An 18,158-nucleotide genomic window follows, 5' to 3' on the forward strand; every position below is an offset into this window, starting at 1 on the left:
AAAAAAGAGCAAACATGGAACACAGAGACGAGCGACAAACTGTGACATGGAGGCACGACTGACTGGGGAGACACGAATGTAGACAAGAAAGCATAAGTGACTCAACGTGACTCGTGGAACACACAGGAGGCACAGTGCAAAACATCCATCCATCCATCCATCCATCCATCCATCTTCTTCCGCTTCTCCGGGGCCGGGTCGCGGGGGCAGCAGCCTAAGCAGAGAAGCCCAGACCTCCTTCTCCCCAGCCACCTCCTCCAGTTTATCCAGGGGAACACCAACGTGACCTGGGTCTGCCCCGGGGCCTCCTCCCAGAACCCGGAACACCTCACCCAGGAGGCATCCTTGTCAGATACCCGGACCACCTCAACTGGCTCCTTTTGATGTGGAGGAGCAGCGGCTCTACTCTGAGCCCCTCCCGAATGGCCGAACTTCTCACCCTATCTCTAAGGGAGAGGCCAGCCACCCTTCGGAGGAAGCTCATTTCCGCCGCTTGTATCCGAGATCTCGTTCTTTCGGTCACTACCCACAGCTCGTGACCATAGGTGAGGGTAGGGACGTAGATCGACCAGTAAATTGAGAGCTTCGTTTTTACACTCAGCTCTCTCTTCACCACAACAGACCGGTACAGCGTCCGCATCACTGCAGCCGCTGTACCAATCCATCTGTCCATCTCCCACTTCCTTGTCCCATCACTCGTGAACAAGACCCCGAGATACTTAAATGCCTCCACTTGGGGCAGGGACTCGTCCCTGACCCGGAGTGGGCGCTCCACCCTTTTCCGGCTGAGGACCATGGCCTCAGATTTGGAGGTGCTGATTCTCATTCCCACCGCTTCACACTCGGCTGTGAACCGTTCCAAGGCGAGCTGGAGGCCATCACCTGATGAAGCCAACAGAACCACATCATCTGCAAAAAGCAGAGATGAGATCCTGAGACCACCCAAGTGAAAGCTTCCCGCCACTTTTCTATGCCTAGAAATGCTGTCAATAAAATTATGAATGGGATTGGTGACAAAGAGCGGCCCTGACAGGGCCCATCACCCACCAGGAACGAGTCTGACTTATTGCCGGATATGCGGACTACGCTCTTGCAACGGTTGTAACCCTCCAAGTTAAGTACAGAATTTATAGTATAGTATAAAACACGAGGGTTATGTGAGATGGCCGAAATAAGTTGAGAAAAGTAGGAGTGTTTATCAGCCTTAACTGCCCTCTGATAAGTTTTCCAGCTAATTTTTAGGGCTTCCAGAGAGACTTTTTTCACTGTCTTTCACATTTCCTACATTGTCTTCTAATAGCTCGGGTATGATCTGTTAACCATGGACTAGTCTTAGATTGACATTTTCTTAGCCTCAAAGGGGCAACAACATCAAGCACAGATTTACAAGCAGTGTTGCCACAGTTACTTTGAAAAGTAATATATTACGGACTACTGATTACTCCTTCCAAAAGTAACTTAGTTACTTTACTGATTATTTTTAAAGTAACTAAGTTAGATTACTAGTTACTTTATTAGTTACTTTCAGAAGCTGCCAATAACACTCCCCACTGCCTCAACATAAAAACATCAACCGGTTTTGCCAATACTCACTTTATTGGAAGTGTATTTTAACAGTAATGTCAACAATATATCTCCTGACATTTGAAGTTGAACTTAAAACTTTTTTCCTGACAGAAATACTTGTTTGTATGAAAATAAAGACAGTCTTGTTACTTCACTTAACATAAATACTTTTTATAAAAAAAATAAGTCAACTTTATTTAACATAAATACTTTTTATAAAAAAAGGAGTCTTTCTTGACTTCATTTCACATAAATGCTTTTTATAAAAAACAAACAAAGAGTCTTTCTTGACTTCCCTTAAGATACTTTTTATACCATCCACATGTAAGCACTATTGTCCGCTTTTGTAACTTTGGACTAATCTTATGAAAAAAAGAGAGTGCAGGTCCATCTTAAATTGCCTTACTTCCTTGCAAGTAATTGTTGATCAATTCAAATTGATCAACTTGAAAACTTTAATAAGTTTATTAAGTGACTTTGATAAACTCAATTCAATTACTTGTAAATAGTTATTTAAATTGGATTCCCCATTCTCTTTTTTTCAGTATATGTTGTCATCGCATGTTATGGGGGAAACAGTAGAGTGGAGTGAGTAAACTAGTGGTTGTACCTCATTAACAGAAGCTTCTCAAACCTTCTGTCAGAAAGTCGATTTCTTTTAGGCGTGAGCACCAAACCTCCCAGACTAAAAAGTCACTCCACAGGAGCACTTGATGGGGTTGGAGTGTTATACTTTAAAAAAATTGTCTTTATGCTTGAAAACTTATGCAGAATCTGAAGGTCGTAGCCTGACATCAGGTAGTCCATGACTTCTTTTTCTGCAGAATAGGTCTCCTCCTCTGGCTCTGCCTCAAAAGTGAAAAAGTCCATCTCACCTTGGCTGCTAGATGTAGTAGCACTGGGCACACTGGCAGGGTTTGTTGCCAGAGGAGCAGTGGTGCAACACTCTGCTGTCAGAAGCTGTTTTACTTGCTCCCTCCTTCCTGCATCTCTCAGCCATCGGAGTTTGAATTTTGGACAACTGGCAGCTGCAAGAAGGGCATCTTTGTCGTCCAGCACACCGGCGAAACGAGTCTGAATAGCCTAAAAAACAATCGATATTTTCATGCCTACAATATATTATGTTATTGAATTATTTGCAAACCATGCCTAATATGAGATCAATATTATGGATTTATTTTGTTTTAGGTTACTTGTAAACATTTTTAATTGTTTTAATCTTATTTTTCAATGATAATTAATATTCTGTTCCATGTTTGTGAATTGTATGAAGCAAAAAATTTGACTAATTTCAAGATGGAGCGTACCTGTACAATGGCATCTGGAAGGCCTGCAGTCATCCTGGAGAGGGCATCTTTCACAGCCTGGGTCTTCTGCATCAGAACTTCAAGTGTTGGTAGTAAAGTTCTATATGGACAGTCGCCTTGTAAAATGTCCAATGCTGCAGTCAGTTTCATGGCCATGCAGTACTCATGCAGGAACTGGTATTCTTGATCTTTGAAGCACTTCAGTCCTAGCTTTGTGCACACAGTATTCAGCTCACCCATGGGGATTTCTGCAATTCTCTTTACAGCATCAAAACAGGAATTCCACCTTGTGGATGTTGGTATTAGGAGCTTTCTTTTGCTGATTTCTTCCACTGTTTCTGATGCAAGTGTAGATCTACTCGATTTGGTCCAAAGAGCTGTGCATTTTGCTGTGCTGCTCCTATACACAGCCCTGCTTTCTGCATTGGTTGTTAAATGTTTCTCCACATCATGTGTGCAAATTATGTTGATGGTGTGCGAAGCACACCTGCGGTGTGGGGGAAGAGACAGCTGACCATCACTTTCATTCTCAGCCGAGAGGATTTCTGACAGATCAGAAAAAGTGACATCATCGTCTTTGGGGGTGGACTCTTCCTCCTCCGTCTCATCATCGGACTCCGTGACAGGATGATAAACTTGAAACGCCTTAACAAAGTTGGATCCAGTATCAGTAACTGTTGCAACTACTTTGTTGAGTAATCCATAAGAGGAGTGAATGTTTTCGATTTCTGTACCAATGACATCATACGTGTGTCTACCATGAATTTGCCTACATGCTAATGCAACCTTGTGGCGCTCTAATGTGGTTCTACTGATCCAGTGGAGCGTTACTCCCATATAGCTTCTGTTGTTAGCAGTCCAAATATCCGCGGTAGTTGAAACAAAGTCAATCTCATTCAGTGCGGTCTTCAAATTTCTCTCCATTTCTGTAAACTCCGTCTCCAAGTAAGAAGTAAAAGCCGTTCGGTGAGGCAGCTCGGCATTAACAGAAGTAGGGATCTTTTTTATTATGGCACGAAACGTGGGCGAGTCAACAGTGTTTATAGATAGCATTTCTTCTACAATATACTGCGCGACCAACTTCTTCAATTCTTCATCACTTACTGGTTTTGCACCAAATTCCAACTTTTGTTGTTTGGGGGGTGTGGGACCTTCTGCGGAAGTCACGGCTCTCTGCTTCGGACCACTTGGTGGGACTCTCTCTGTGAGTTTGACTGTGCTGTGCTGCGACTCCAAATGTTTCTTTAAGTTTGACGTAGTGTTTTTGAAGGTAGATAACACTTTTTCGCCAACACAGAGTGTACAACAAACATTAATATTGAAATCTTTAGTTGACAGAAACTCAAAATAGTGACCATATGTCCAGCTAAAGAACGAACATCTCTCTCCCTCCATTGTTGTTTACACTTTTTTACGTCGCTGGCTGCTTGTGAGCGGGAAACGTGACCTGTCACTTATGTGACGTTTCACGACACGTATGCGTTTGTCATCCGCTTAGACGAAAAGAAGAAACCAAATCTTTTTGCTTAAAAAAAAGAGTAACGAACAGTGGTTTGGACAAGTAACTTTAATCTGACTACTGTTATGGAAATAGTAACACGTTAGATTAGTCGCTACTGAAAAAGTGGTCATATTCAGAGTAACGTGTTACTAAGCAACGCGTTACCGGCATCACTGTTTACAAGCAAAGTCAAAATACAAAAATAGGTCATCTGCAGTGGGCAACTCAGGGGCATAAGACATTAATTTGTCAAACAGTATAGAAAACCGTTTGGCAGTATCAGAGCCAAAGGCACGATAACATCGAACAGGTACAGCCTGATTTGCAAAAGCATTAGAAGGAGCAATATCAAATAAGATATGGCATATGATCAGAGAATACTGCATCTTCAACATGTACATTGCAAACAGATAAACCATAAGATAAAACTAAGTCCAGTGTGTGACCACGTTCTTGAGTGGCACCACTAACAGATTGGACAAAATTAAAAGAGTTCACTAAGGCAAGGAAGTCCTTGGCCAGGGGCTTCCCCGGACAGCAAACGTGTATGTTAAAATCACCAAGCAGGAGGATCTGGTCATACCGTGATGCACAATCAGCAAGGAATTCGAAGAACTCGGATAAGAACTCCTTGTTATCTCCAAAAGTTGATTGTTCATCTGGACGTAGCGTTTTGTGGGAGAAACATTTCGTCACTCATCCAAGTGACTTCTTCAGTCTTGTTATATTTCGGGGGCCGATAAACAATCGCACATAACAACGAAATATAACACTGTTGAGTGCTAAATGAGCACTTTTCTAGTCAGTTTTGAAGATTAACAATGACTAACAGTGAGCAGTGCTGATTTTCTAACACTGGAACATAACTCAAAATGTTAGAAATATTCCAGTGTTAGAAAATCAGCACTGCTCAGTGTTATTAATCACAATTGTGGAATTTGTGTCTTATTTTATTTTCATTTCTGTACAAAATAATAACCATTGTGTTATAATAATAAAAAATAATAACCATTTCCTGTCTCCAGCCATTTCATTCTGCATTCACCTCATTTCCTGTTGTAATCCTGCTGAACCTAGCAACTGGTCTGTAGTTTTGGCTGTTCTAAACTATTTAAAGTGAGTCAAGTGTTACATTCACTCTTGCTTTGTTACTTTTCCCCCTTAATCTTTGATTTAAACTGTGTCGTTGTGCCTGCAGGGCAGTCCTGGAGAGAGAGGTCAGAAAGGTGATGTGGGACAACAAGGAACTCAGGTAATAAGATGTGATTGCCTTTTATATACTTACAGATGATAGCTCTCATTGCACTCTTAGTAAGATACCAACACTCAGCTTCTCATTTCTTTACATCAAGTGATGCTTAAACACATTACTGTGCTTTCATAATTGAATATAAATTTTTTAGAGAGATAAAAAAAAAAATCAAATTTAGACTGTTAGGTGGAATTACCTGTCACTTAGGAAAGAAGGAGACTTCAACATCACGTTTTAAATCCTTCTCTCTCTGCAAGTCCTTAACCTGGGGAAAAATACTGTGAAGTGTTTAACCTCCTTTCATCCCGATGTCTGTCATGTTGTATCTTTCCTCCTTTGGTGGAGGAGACTCCTCAGATGATAAAACACAGGTACAAGGCTTCATATCTTCAGTCTAAAAGTGTAGGTATGAGTAAAAATCCATGTCATGGGAGCACCTGTGAGTACTCTTCTCTTAGGAGGTATTTAGGAAGTGTACATCCAGAGCTCCATCACAGGCCCACTCACCAATAATGAGTTACAGACACTGAAATCGATGTGTTGAGATTTAGGGCTGGTGTGAACGTGACCTGCAGTGACCTCTGCTCTCCTCGTGCTGTTTCAGGGGGTTCCTGGAAGACCCGGAGGTCCAGGGAGGGAAGGACCTCCAGGACCCAGAGTGAGTCATAACAGACACACTAATAATGCAGCTGTTTGATAAGTTTGTTGATACTACAGATATTAACAGTCATTAAACCACTGGGATGTGGTCTAATACTAATATGAATAATAACTGTCTCTACTGTCATTGTACTACTCTTGTTTTTTCTAGATTATATTAAATTATATAATACCTGCTTAGACTGAATAGGATGAAATCCTGTACAATTCAATAAACTGATTTGCAAATGAAAGAAAAATAATATATCAGATGTTGAACTTGAGGCATTGGATTGATTTTAAATATAGGCTAATTTGGGACAGGAGCAACAATGAAGTACAAAAGAGCTGTGACGCTTTAAAAAACACCCCGTTAATGCACAGCATGGCTCCACGGAGAGACGAGTGGAAAAAAAAACAGAAAAAAGATAAAAGTTTCCTAGAGCGAGACACAACTGCTGGGTCAAAGTCATCGGAGGAACTCTTTAGTCTTATTTTATTATAACATCTACTTTCACCTTCTCAGGGACTGCCAGGCAAAGATGGGCCCCCAGGCACACAGGGCCCCCCAGGAACCATCGTAAGTCACTGTTGCTGTTTTTATTAATGTTTTGGAGGATTCAGAGGAGGATATATATGCATGGCAATGCATGCAGTTTCTCTGTTAGTCACTGACATGTAAAGTTTAATTAAAACTGTGACTTTAGGTGATAATAATAGAACTTGGCATGTACAACAGGAACAACTTTATAATAATTAAAATAATGTAATTAAAAATTGCTTTTCATTTCTTTATGTCTTCAGGGAACTCCAGGAGCTCCAGGAAAGCAGGGAGAGCTGGTACCACCAGTGAGTCTGTCAGTGAGTGGAGCTGCCTGTCCTCATTAACCAAACCGACCTGGGTGGGCAGGGTTTTTAGCTCTTAGAAGGAACGCCATTATTTGGGAGTTTTATGAGTTTCATGTTTCTGGCATGAGCTGCTGCATGTGAACGGTCTCTGCAAAGACGCAGGAGGCAGCGGGATGTGTTGTCAGTGACTCTGTCCAGTCTGTCAGCTGAACACTGAGAGTGCAGCGAGGTAAGCGTCTGTCAAAGAGGTTAACAGCTTCCTGTCCAATCTGAAGCTCTAGAAGCTGTTTGACACATTCACTGATATGTGCAGCTCAGTGTTTTGTGTTTATGTCAACAGAAAACTGCTGTTTGAGCCTCCACCTTTGACAGCCTTTCAAATGGCCGACACAAATCCTTATTTCTTTCTATCAGAAGCTGGCAGTGTCGTTATCCTTCTGGGTGAACACATGAATGAACAGTGAGCACGGCATTCAGCCAGAACAGATCCATCACTGATGCTGACGGCTCCTCTTTCTTTCATTCTGTTTGTACATCAGGACTTTTATGTTGCTGTGATGACTCAGTGGCAGGAATCACAGTTCACTCAAAGTCTTTTTGTTCTCACTTAAACGTGTTTATTTCTGTTGTGAATGTGGATGTTTTTGGAGCCTGCCTCTAGTGTTGATAAGAGGAACTGCACTTATGCATAGCCTTAATTTGTCATTATTGCAAATGTGTTAAAATATTTGGTCAGCAGTGGAAATAAACTGAAAATTCAAAGAGTTTCAAGCATTTAAATCAGACTAAAGGAGAAACAGGTGGGACAGCAGCTTCATGCAAAACACAGCATAGTGTCTCAGTTTGATCTCCACCTGTTTGCATGTCAGCTTTTTCTTTTTGCAGAGTCAGTGATCAGTATGTAGCTGTGCATGTAAACCTTTGTCTGCTGTCCATTTGCTGTACTGGTTTCTACTTCAGCCACTGAAAACAGAGGTGTGTGAGCGCTCGCTGCTTTCATATTTAGTCCTGCTTATGTGAAAACTTCTTGGAGAGTAAATCACATTTGAAGTGCAGCAACAAAGAAGACACTGGACTCTGTGGGAGGTGATACAATCTGCTGACAAATGATTATTCATCACTGCGATAAAATGTTTGTAATTACAGATGCATGGGTGGACTGCAGAAAGGCCTCATCAGCTCATTACCTCATGCTGGGAAATTACAGGTCGTAATGAGAATTTAGGGAAGTAAAATATACAGTAGTTCAAGTTTTGGGTATTAGCACTATTTCCATAAATTCTACATTCTGGGTTGTATTTCTTAACAGTTTTTATACTTTCTCATCTCGATAAACATCATTCAGTGAAGGTTTTATATTAGAAAGAAGCACCGAGGTCACAGCAGCCTACGCTCCATTGATGTTGGTTTATTATGTGTTTATTCCTCTGTTCTACATTCTTACTGGATGTTTGTCTGTATCAGTATTATTATAAACACGACTTTAAGTGACAGCGCTGCACAAATATTCATATTCTCTGTTTTGTGTCGACACATTTGAAGCTTCTAACGATGTTTCATGTAGATTTGCCCCAGACTCTGAGAGGGAATGTTAAAGTCCCATCACGACAAACGTATCATCATCACAGTCCTGAAGGCCAGAGACCTCTCGCTGGTCTCGACACGTTCCTGAAATCAAATCCCCTCGATTTAAGATGTGTCTGTTTCCCTCTGAGAAATGTCAACACTGAAAACTACAAACATTTGAAATTATGTTTTTACTTATTATACATATAGATGAAGATTTCCAATATTTTAATTTAATGACACAAACAAGCAGGCTTGAGTTTAATGAGGACAGCAAGATGATCAACCTGCTGTCCTGACGAGAGAATCACCTGCTTCATCTTGTGTTCGATGCTTCACAAGTTTGTGTTTTTTTCCTCGTTTTTCATGAATTCATTTCTCTTGCAGGGACCTCCTGGAACTAAGGGAGAGAAAGGTGAACGGGTGAGCTCTCTGTCTTCATGTTGTTACTTTCACTCAGTCACAAACGTCCTGTCTGCTAACCTGCATATTGAGATATATTGTTGTGTTGCATCAGGAATGTAAAACTTAAGGATACACTTTAAGGAAAAAAGAATTTCATAAACAGCAGACATCCATCAAAGTATTAATGAAATATGAGCATCATCCAATAAGTAAATATAATCTGTGTAAAGCATAGAAATGTAAATTTGGCATGTTGACTGTGAACTAATCTAAAAAAGCCCAAAATCTCATCATTTTCATTCTTCATGCTGAAAGCTCATCACAGGCTTCATGTATTTGAGTTTCACAAAATAAATTTACTTTAAATTTGCTGTAACTTAATATTTGACACAAGCAGCTGCTGCAAAACTGCTGAAAAAGAAATGAAACAAGTCTGCAGATTTATGTGTAAATTTCAGTCCTAATAATTATATTTGAGTCTGTAGCGCCTTCATAAAACACAGAATATGAATCATTTAAAAACACTCCCACATAACTGAATGTGTTTTATATGAACATCGTTTGGTTTTTCAGGGAGATCTCCAGTCGACAGCATCAGTTCAGGCCATTGCCAGACAGGTCTGTGAGCAGCTGATGCAAAGTGAGTTAAAAAAACAAACAAAAAAAACCCCACTTGTTATTGTTAATAATAATGATGATGATGATGATGTTTGAACTGAACTGTTTTCAGGCCACATGGCGCGCTACAACAGCATCCTGAACCACGTGCCGAGTCCTCCGGTGTCAATCCGCACAGTTCCCGGACCACCAGGAGAGCCTGGTCGAGAAGGACCCCCAGGACCACAGGGAGAACAGGGACCCCCAGGCAGACCAGGCTTCCCAGGACAGAATGGACAGAATGGGCAACCAGGAGAAAGAGGTAAGTTTAACCAAATAGTAAAACTCTGTTACTGTTTAAAACAGAGTGTGAACTGAGGGGCTGCCACACGGCCCAGTGTAAAATAAATACAAAATGATTTTGAACTGCAAACGATGCAAAGCTGCAGTGGTTCAGTCTAACAGCAAATACATAAATAAAAAGTCAGAACTGTGCAGGAAAGGTCGACCTTACAGACTTTCTCCATGTTACAGTGTATCTGTCAGAAATGACACTAAATAAAGAATGAAAACAGCTTTTCTTTCTGTTGTGTTTCCAGGACAACCAGGAGAGAAGGGTGATAAGGGATCTCCAGGTGTTGGTGTTCAAGGACCCAGAGGACCTCCAGGACCACCTGGTAACTTATTTTCCTACTAAGCCTTTCTGAACCATCCCAGTGATGCGGTGAAGAAAGTCCTGAACATGATCACCTGATTAGTAAAAGAAAACATGTTTCACATGTTTCACATGGATCATTAAGATGTTGTAAAATCCACAGAATTCAACAGAAAATATTAAATTTTTATTAAATGTCTTAAGATAAGTGACATGGTAAGCTAGATTATTATTTTTATTAGTAGTAGTAGTTTTGTTGTTGTTGTTGTTTTTCTGAACTGAACCAAAAAATGTAAACAAATTGTGTCTCTAAAATTGAATAGTTGATATAATTTTTTTCTATAGTTTTAGTTGTTGAGATGTTATTAAGTTAATTCTGAGTGTCATTTAAAAATGTCTTAAACATTTATTAACTGGAAAAGTCTAGAAGTACTTTGGCTACATGACTCTGACCATAAAACCATTAAAAACATCACTTTGATAGTTGCAAAGTATTTTTCTGTCTGACTGACAAAACGCAGGAGAAAAGTAAACACAAACACATGTTGTGATAACTTTGGGCTCACAGTCGGGGTTCTTATGACTGATGATGAGTTTGACCTCACAGAGTGAATCTGTAATTCTAACATTTGTGTTTTGTTTTCTAAACTCTTCATCCTCTTCCTCCCAGGTCCCCAGGGACAGGGCAGACCAGGTAGCTCTGGACCCTCAGGACGACCTGAAATCCCGGAGTACCCGGTCGGCCCGAGCCCCGGTCCCATCGGCCCCAGGGGCCTCCGGGTTACTGTGATCAGAACTCCTGTGTGGGCTACAATGTTGGAGGCACGTAGTCTCAGAAATATGAGGAAACTATGATCCACCAGTGTTATCAAGACTCTAATTGTTGAGGTTTTTAATTGTTATTATTATTAATTATTATTATTGTCAGCCACATGATTAAAGCAGCAGCCTCCACCGTGACTGTTGTGTAATTACAGCCACAGACTGAAGAGGCTGTAATGAGACTTACAGAAAACCTGCATGTTTGTTCAAATATGTGAACAGAAGAAACTTTTTAACTGAGCATGAAAACATTTCACAGCTGATTGTATTTGGACTGAAGTCATGAAGAGAGATGTTCAGTTCTTGTGGTTCATTTTCACACTGAAAAGCTGCCACTGAGTTACACAGAGTGCATGTCACAGAAGTGGGCATGAAACACTACATGTATAAAGGTTCATTTACACTCTGGAACCCTGCTTTCAAAAACTGACAGAAATTTAAAACCTCGTGAAGCTGAATTTAAGAAAAAAGTGACGTCCGGCCACAAGGTGGCGCTAAACATGTTCTAAAAACTTTAGACACTTATTTCTTAATTCCACCTTAACAAACAGCGTTAAGTCTGTGCCAGTCTTTGAGAGCAGCCTTCATGGTGTAAATGAGCCTTTATACATTTAGTGCTTCATGTTCACATAAAGTCATCCACCCACACTCAGTGTGTCTGAAGGTGAAACACGTTCAGATACACTCACAGCTAAGATGCAGGATTCAGTTTCACAAACAGCAGTCGGTGTGTTGAAGTTAAAAAAACACAGAAATTCATCTTCAGTGTGAGATTTTTACATTTTGTACAATTTCAAATATCATGCAGCGCACTGGGATTTCTTTTGGACGTGATTTTAAACATCCAAAGACTCGATGGAACGACAGAGACAGAGATGATGTCTTTAACAATTTAGCCTCAAAGTGGCCTTTAAAGGCTCATTTCACCCAAAATAATAAACTCTAAGCAGAATTTGTTGAGACAGTTTCTTTTGAGACAAAACAGCTGAGTTTTTAAAGTTTATTTATTCTGCTGCTTCTTATTTTTAAAATCATTCATAGACTTTTACAGTGGTAGATTTTTCTGTTGATGCTAAAGATGATCAAAATGAGGTTCATGTATGTAAAAGCAGTCACTGAGTAAATAACTGTGACCTGAGATTTTAGACTTTTTTTCTTATGAGGATGAAAAAAGTTCAAACTTTACTTCTCAAAATTTCTTCAGTCAAACAAACAAACACAACTTTGATTTTGCAGCAGTTTCTTGAACTGAGACCAGATGTTGAGTAAAGATGCTGATTATTTAACTTCAAAGTGAAAAATAAAAGAAACGAATATTTTATTGGGATTAAAACTCATTTAAATCTGACAGATCTTTGAACATCAGCTCTGGAACGACTTCTATTGTGTTAAAGTAGAAGGAAAAAAACCTCAGGTTACATGTTTTCAAAAACAACATGTTTTATTCCACACGTGGTCATAAACTCTGCATCTTAACGTCTCAGTTGGTGCTGAATCACTCTGTGCAGTGAGTGTGGGTTTAATCTGTCACTGGAAAGATGCTCCATGCAGGGTTTTCTTATGCATGCATTAGTTACTAAATATGTCACCATACAAACATTCAACAAATGACAAAATCCACATGAAAGTTGCAGGTGATGAAGCAGCACTGCAGGCAGATGTTACCTTCCAGCATCCGCACTCAGTCTGTTTTCTGACCTGCTGCAGGCAAAGACCCAGGAGGCATTTATATCTGAGCAGCTTCACAGCTGATCCCTCACATGCATCCTGATCACTGTTAGTTTGCACCAATCACAAGTCAGCAAACATGTTTTTGAGAGGCTAAAGAAAACCCTGCAGGAGTCGTCTTCAGCATGTTCTGTGCATGTTGGTGCTACATCACTGATGTGTTTGAGGTTAAAGGTCACACAGTGGCCTAAACGGAGCTGTGCAGCTTGCAGTCTGCAGGGTGGTCATGTGAGTAATGTCTGCATGTTGTAATCACTCTTCTGTCTCTGTGTTTGTGTCTCCACATCTCTGTCTTCACCTTCTTTTATCCCCCATAATAACCCACAACAGAATATTACTGAGACGTTCACTTATAATCAAACAGGGCTGTGCAATTCATGTGTTTTGTCTCGTGCTATAAATCCAATGCACCCTTTTTCCTTCCCAGTGTCCACTTTCACCCCTCTCTAAAACCTTAAATCCCTGACAGTCATGGCAGGTTTAATGTAGCACGATCAGAATTATTGCTATGATCCAAACATCCCCACATGTTGGACCACATGTGACGGGAGCTTCAACCGTGATGTGGCTTCAGTTAAGTTTGCATACGCTCATGATGGGCGGGAATGTCGTAGTAATTTGGAGCTTTTTAGGATTTCTGTGAACTGTTCTTTTTCCAGGCTGGAATGATTGTAAAGCTTAAATCTTTAATGACTTTTGAATTTGGGTCAAAAGTATTCAAACACCCAAACTAATATGTGGTTAAATATACCTTCAGGCAAGCTGCACCTCAACCAGATGCTTTTGTTACCCATGAACAAACTTCTGGCATATTTCTGACCTGATGATGGACCAATCATCCAGGAAGAAATGGGAAAGATCATTTAAATTTGTTGGTTTCCAGGCAGACATTCCTGATCTGTCTGTGGTGATCGACTCAGAGGCTGTTGACCATAATTATAACATTTTGTAAGAGATATATTGCTCCCAGTATTACACAGATATGAATTACTTGGAGAACAACATGCAATTATATACCATCATCTGATCTGATCATCAGCAGATGTAATCTTAATCTTAATCTCATTATTATCATTATTATTACTTCCTATAGTTGTAGATCCCTAAAAGTCATACGTAGATTTGGTCCACATAAATCCAGAGTGGCTCACTGAGGTGCCGTATACAAACAGCACTACTTTATGTGATGCATTTGTTGCTTGTTTTAATTTTTTGTTGTATTTTTTAGGAGCAAGAAAAAATATTGAATTATCAGCAGGTTGAAAACGACATACTGTGAACTTACATTGACACAGTCGTCCTCTCCTTACCTTTTCTTCTAGATTATGATCATCCAATTCCTCTTTTTTAATTCCCAGACTCCACTGACTTAATACAAACTCCTGTAACTCGTCCTAAACACTCATCTGCACGACAACTGTGAATATTTTTGCACGCTAAGTATCCAGATGCTTATCATTTTAAAGAAAATATTTGAACACATTCAGTTACTTAAAATATGACAGTTTGAATGTCAGCTAATACAAAACTGATCTGATACTTGCTGGTAATACTTAGACATTTGTCCAAAATGTCTCACAAAACGTAAACATCAAAGCTCAATCTGACTTATTTAAAGCTTTTTATCCTAACGACCCTCAACATTGTCAAATGACTTTCTAACCCTGACTCACAAATCCTGACTGGGTAACCTTGACAACATAACCTTTGACCTGGTAACCTTTGGTAACCCTTGTCTCTGTGTCTCTTGCTCCTTTCTTCTTACCCACCCCCTTTTTTCTTGCTAACCCAATCAAAACCCTACAAATTGCTCTAAAACACTGCTTCCTGTGGTGGCGGGGTCGGCCATCTTTGTTTTGGGCTTTTCACTGCCTATCTGCCGGGCTGCTGGTTGGTTCATTGCCTGGTTGGCCGGCATCACAGAAGGCGAGGATGTCACTGACGGCGGCGCTGTCCCCGCAGTCCAACTACCACCCAGCGTCTTCCAGAACTACGGCGAGGTCGAGGAACACGATCCGTACCGCTACTACCAGCCCAACTACCCGGCCCCTCGACCAGTGGCCCCCGATGATCCCGCACTGGCCCTGGGTGACATTGAGCTGAGGTCTCCTGGTGTCTACCGCACCTCTCGGAGTGTGAAGGAGGAGGAAGAGAAAGTCGGGTCGAAGAGACGACTAAAGAGAGGCGCCGCGTGGACTAACTGAGAGGAGTTGATTCTGATTGGGCGGCTCGGAGCTGCTATGGACTAATCAACAAGTGCCTGATGTAAAGGATTTCTTATGGACATTGTAGAGGGACGGGAAGGGATACCAGTCGGGACTATTGTAACTCATCTATGCTACGTTAAGAAAACTGTTTCAAAACAATTTACATTTTGTTTTTTTTTCATTTGTCAACAATATTGTTTGGAAAACGTCGGATCTCAAAGAGGGTTCATGTTTCACAGGTGAACTGTTCTCACAGACGGTATAACAAAGGTTCATGTAGCCACCAATGATGTTCCCCGCTGGTTTCTAACGTTTCATTTGGAATCCTGTTTGGTTTCCTGATACTGTTTAAAGAAGCAATGGATCAATCTGAGAAACCAGTGGAAATGGTCAAGGGGTCGTGACCTCTCAGTTCATAGACAGCAACACATTAAAGTACAGTGCTGAGTCAAAACTGGGCAAAAATACAGCCGTCCATTATTTTTAACTGCTTCAATAAGGATCATGGGGAGGAACAGAGTCTCTGCTAGTTAACACACAGTGAGTGGTTTATCACAGGGCTGTCGGCTGTTTGCTTCAACCAGTGGAATATTTAATCATATCCACAAGAAGGGAAATCAATACAACAAGAGTCATAACCACTTGTATAGATCCACATGTAGATATGACAAAAAAGATTAAATTGTAAAATGAACACTAGGAACACTGATGAACTTCTCATTATTCAGTCATTAACAGTTATGGTTTAACATGTACTGACCAAGATGTAAACGATCTAAACGGGCCTCAGAATGTAAATCTCTTTGAAGCAGAGTTTGATAGAGAATCTCTGCAGTCATCAGCACACAGCTGCTGGATTATCCCAGGCTTAACTTCACTGCTTTGAATTAAACACATCAAGAAATCTACGACTCCAGATACTCCATCTACCTTAATATCTGCAACATTAAACTCTGTTATTTACAAAGTAAACACAGCTTGAAACAGACTGTTGAACAAAATAAATAAAAACCTGACAAATATCTAAATGTACCACTGCTTACCTTCAGTCCCTCTGATGATAAATGGTCGCTCAGCTTTACTAATTACAGTTTGCTAAATCATACACTGCTTGCTCCCTCAGTCCTCACAACAGCAGCTGAACTGCTCTGAACTCTGCATCTACACACAGATGATCTAAACAAATGGAGCCTTAAATCACGTCCCACTTTATCATTTTTATTCTTTGTTGGTCAGCTGATTAAATAAAAAATCCAGTGGTTTTAAATAAGACTTGAAACGACTGATTTTGACCCTAAAAGTTTCAACTTTAACTGTTTACTGAGGTCATAGATCGACTGAGGCAGTTTCCCCACAGACGTCTGTTTGTCAAACGCTGCCACCTTCTGGTCATCAGAGAGAATTTAGGGTTCAAGGCTAATCAGACGTAGAAGCTACATCCTTCTTTTATATACAGTCTGTAACTGTCCCTGTGGTCGTCTTAATCAGAGACTCGTCTGTCATTTATATTTTTAACCTGCTTGGTTAAGTGCCTCCAAACGGTCCAGCAACAACTTATTTTCAAACTGTCTCCTTCATTATTTTCTCTTTAAAGCCTGTTAGTCTTAAAAGATTTTATTTCACTCTGTTGCTTCTCTGACAGAAAAAATAAAATAAACATATCTAAAAGGTTTTGATTTAAATTGCAAAGTATTTGATGAAAATGATGTAATCTGTTAGTGTGTTGGTCCTGTCCTGCATCAGTCTGATTATTACCTCCAGTGTCTTTGTTTTAAAGCCTCTCAAACTTTGCCGCCAGTTTCCAACTTCAGAACTAATATTTATGTAAAGTTCTGCATGTTTTTGTTTATTTCAGTCACCATGCAGTGGATCAGTTTCTAATCATAGAGCCATACAAACATTTTATTGTTACATATTCATATTATTTTGTAGTGTTTGAGTGCAGGTATTGTCACAGTATTAAGCTCAAACTGGTCTCTGTGTTTGGGGAGGCTGATGAAAATATAAGTTGTAAAAACCGAGATTATTTCTGTGTAAATGTATTTTGGTTCAGTCTGTCAACCCACAGCTTTACTCAGAGAAGCAAATTTAACAAACTTTAGTTGGAAAACTGTTATTTTTCACAACGCTCTCTGTTTCTTACTTGGTGTTTTTATTTAGTTATCACTTCATTTCTTTTCTTGTCTTTATATTCAGACTTTAATCCCTTTAGTCTCATTGTCTGAAAAAAATCCCAGTTATGTGGAGGACTGTGCTTTTATTCAACCTTGTGTTTGATGTGAGTTTGGCCAGAATTTGAACTTTGAACTTTCCTTCTGACTTTAGTGTTTTGAGGCCTTCAGGTCTGTGAGGAGAGCAGTTCCCTCTACACCTCTGACCAGAATGTTTAAAAAAATAAAATCAAGGAATTAATTTATTTTTTACTGGTATTGATTTCTGAGAACAATAAAACTGAAGTCCAACCATCAGTGCTGCCTGTGTGTGTGTGTTGGTTGTAAATGTGTTGCTGGTCTTGTGACTGAACTGTGAAGTCTAATTAAACTTGAAGTGAGCAGGAAGCCTGTTGGAGCTGCAGCAGCAGGAGGCTGACTGGAAACTTTCAGGTGAGTCGAAGTTTAAAATTACACACACATTATATTTGTTACCCACCAGACGATATTTAATATATTTAAGGGACAATTTACATTAAATGAAAGAAAAACTTGTGGTGATCATGAACATATGCAGATGATCTGACAAATGTTCATTTAGGACCCATAAATGTCCATAACACCAATTCTGGGATCCAATGATCAGACTCCACCCTTCCCCACCTCTGACTGCTCCCTATTCAACAATGCACCAGTCAGGTTGTAGCGCCTCCTACTGGCAGAGGGCCCACAGTCCTGTTAACACAAAGCTCAAGGTGGGATCCTGACGTCACATTCATGGTTGAGGTGAGTCTTGTTTTTCTCTTCATGGAGGTCACACTTGTTCACACTCATCCTTCCTTTATATGTTTATGTTAAATCTACACTGAGCTGGACCCCGTGCTGTGACCTACATGGCAGCCTGTGACCAGAGA

General features: G+C 40.3%; 1 protein-coding gene across 1 annotated transcript; it reads left to right on the top strand.

The window, feature by feature from the left end:
• Positions 1-8,990: 8,990 nt before the first annotated feature.
• Positions 8,991-15,091, top strand: LOC120435606 (collagen alpha-1(XIV) chain-like). The gene is made up of 6 exons (XM_039605357.1): positions 8,991-9,103; positions 9,659-9,725; positions 9,816-10,004; positions 10,282-10,359; positions 11,008-11,163; positions 14,850-15,091. Exons 1-6 carry the CDS (start codon positions 9,011-9,013, stop codon positions 15,089-15,091), a joined length of 825 nt encoding a protein of 274 aa, XP_039461291.1. The 5' UTR covers positions 8,991-9,010.
• The last annotated feature ends 3,067 nt before the right edge of the window (positions 15,092-18,158 follow it).

This window comes from Oreochromis aureus, linkage group 22 (assembly GCF_013358895.1).
Source record: "Oreochromis aureus strain Israel breed Guangdong linkage group 22, ZZ_aureus, whole genome shotgun sequence".
NCBI classification, from domain to species: Eukaryota; Metazoa; Chordata; class Actinopteri; order Cichliformes; family Cichlidae; genus Oreochromis; species Oreochromis aureus.

Bases quoted from the DNA above. Each gene is read 5' to 3' on its own strand.
- LOC120435606 (XM_039605357.1), top strand. From the start codon at position 9,011: ATGCTTCACAAGTTTGTGTTTTTTTCCTCGTTTTTCATGAATTCATTT. The intron at 9,726-9,815 runs GTGAGTTAAAAA...AACTGTTTTCAG, and splicing joins CTGTGAGCAGCTGATGCAAA to GCCACATGGCGCGCTACAAC. The intron at 11,164-14,849 runs GTAGTCTCAGAA...CTGTCCCCGCAG, and splicing joins GGCTACAATGTTGGAGGCAC to TCCAACTACCACCCAGCGTC.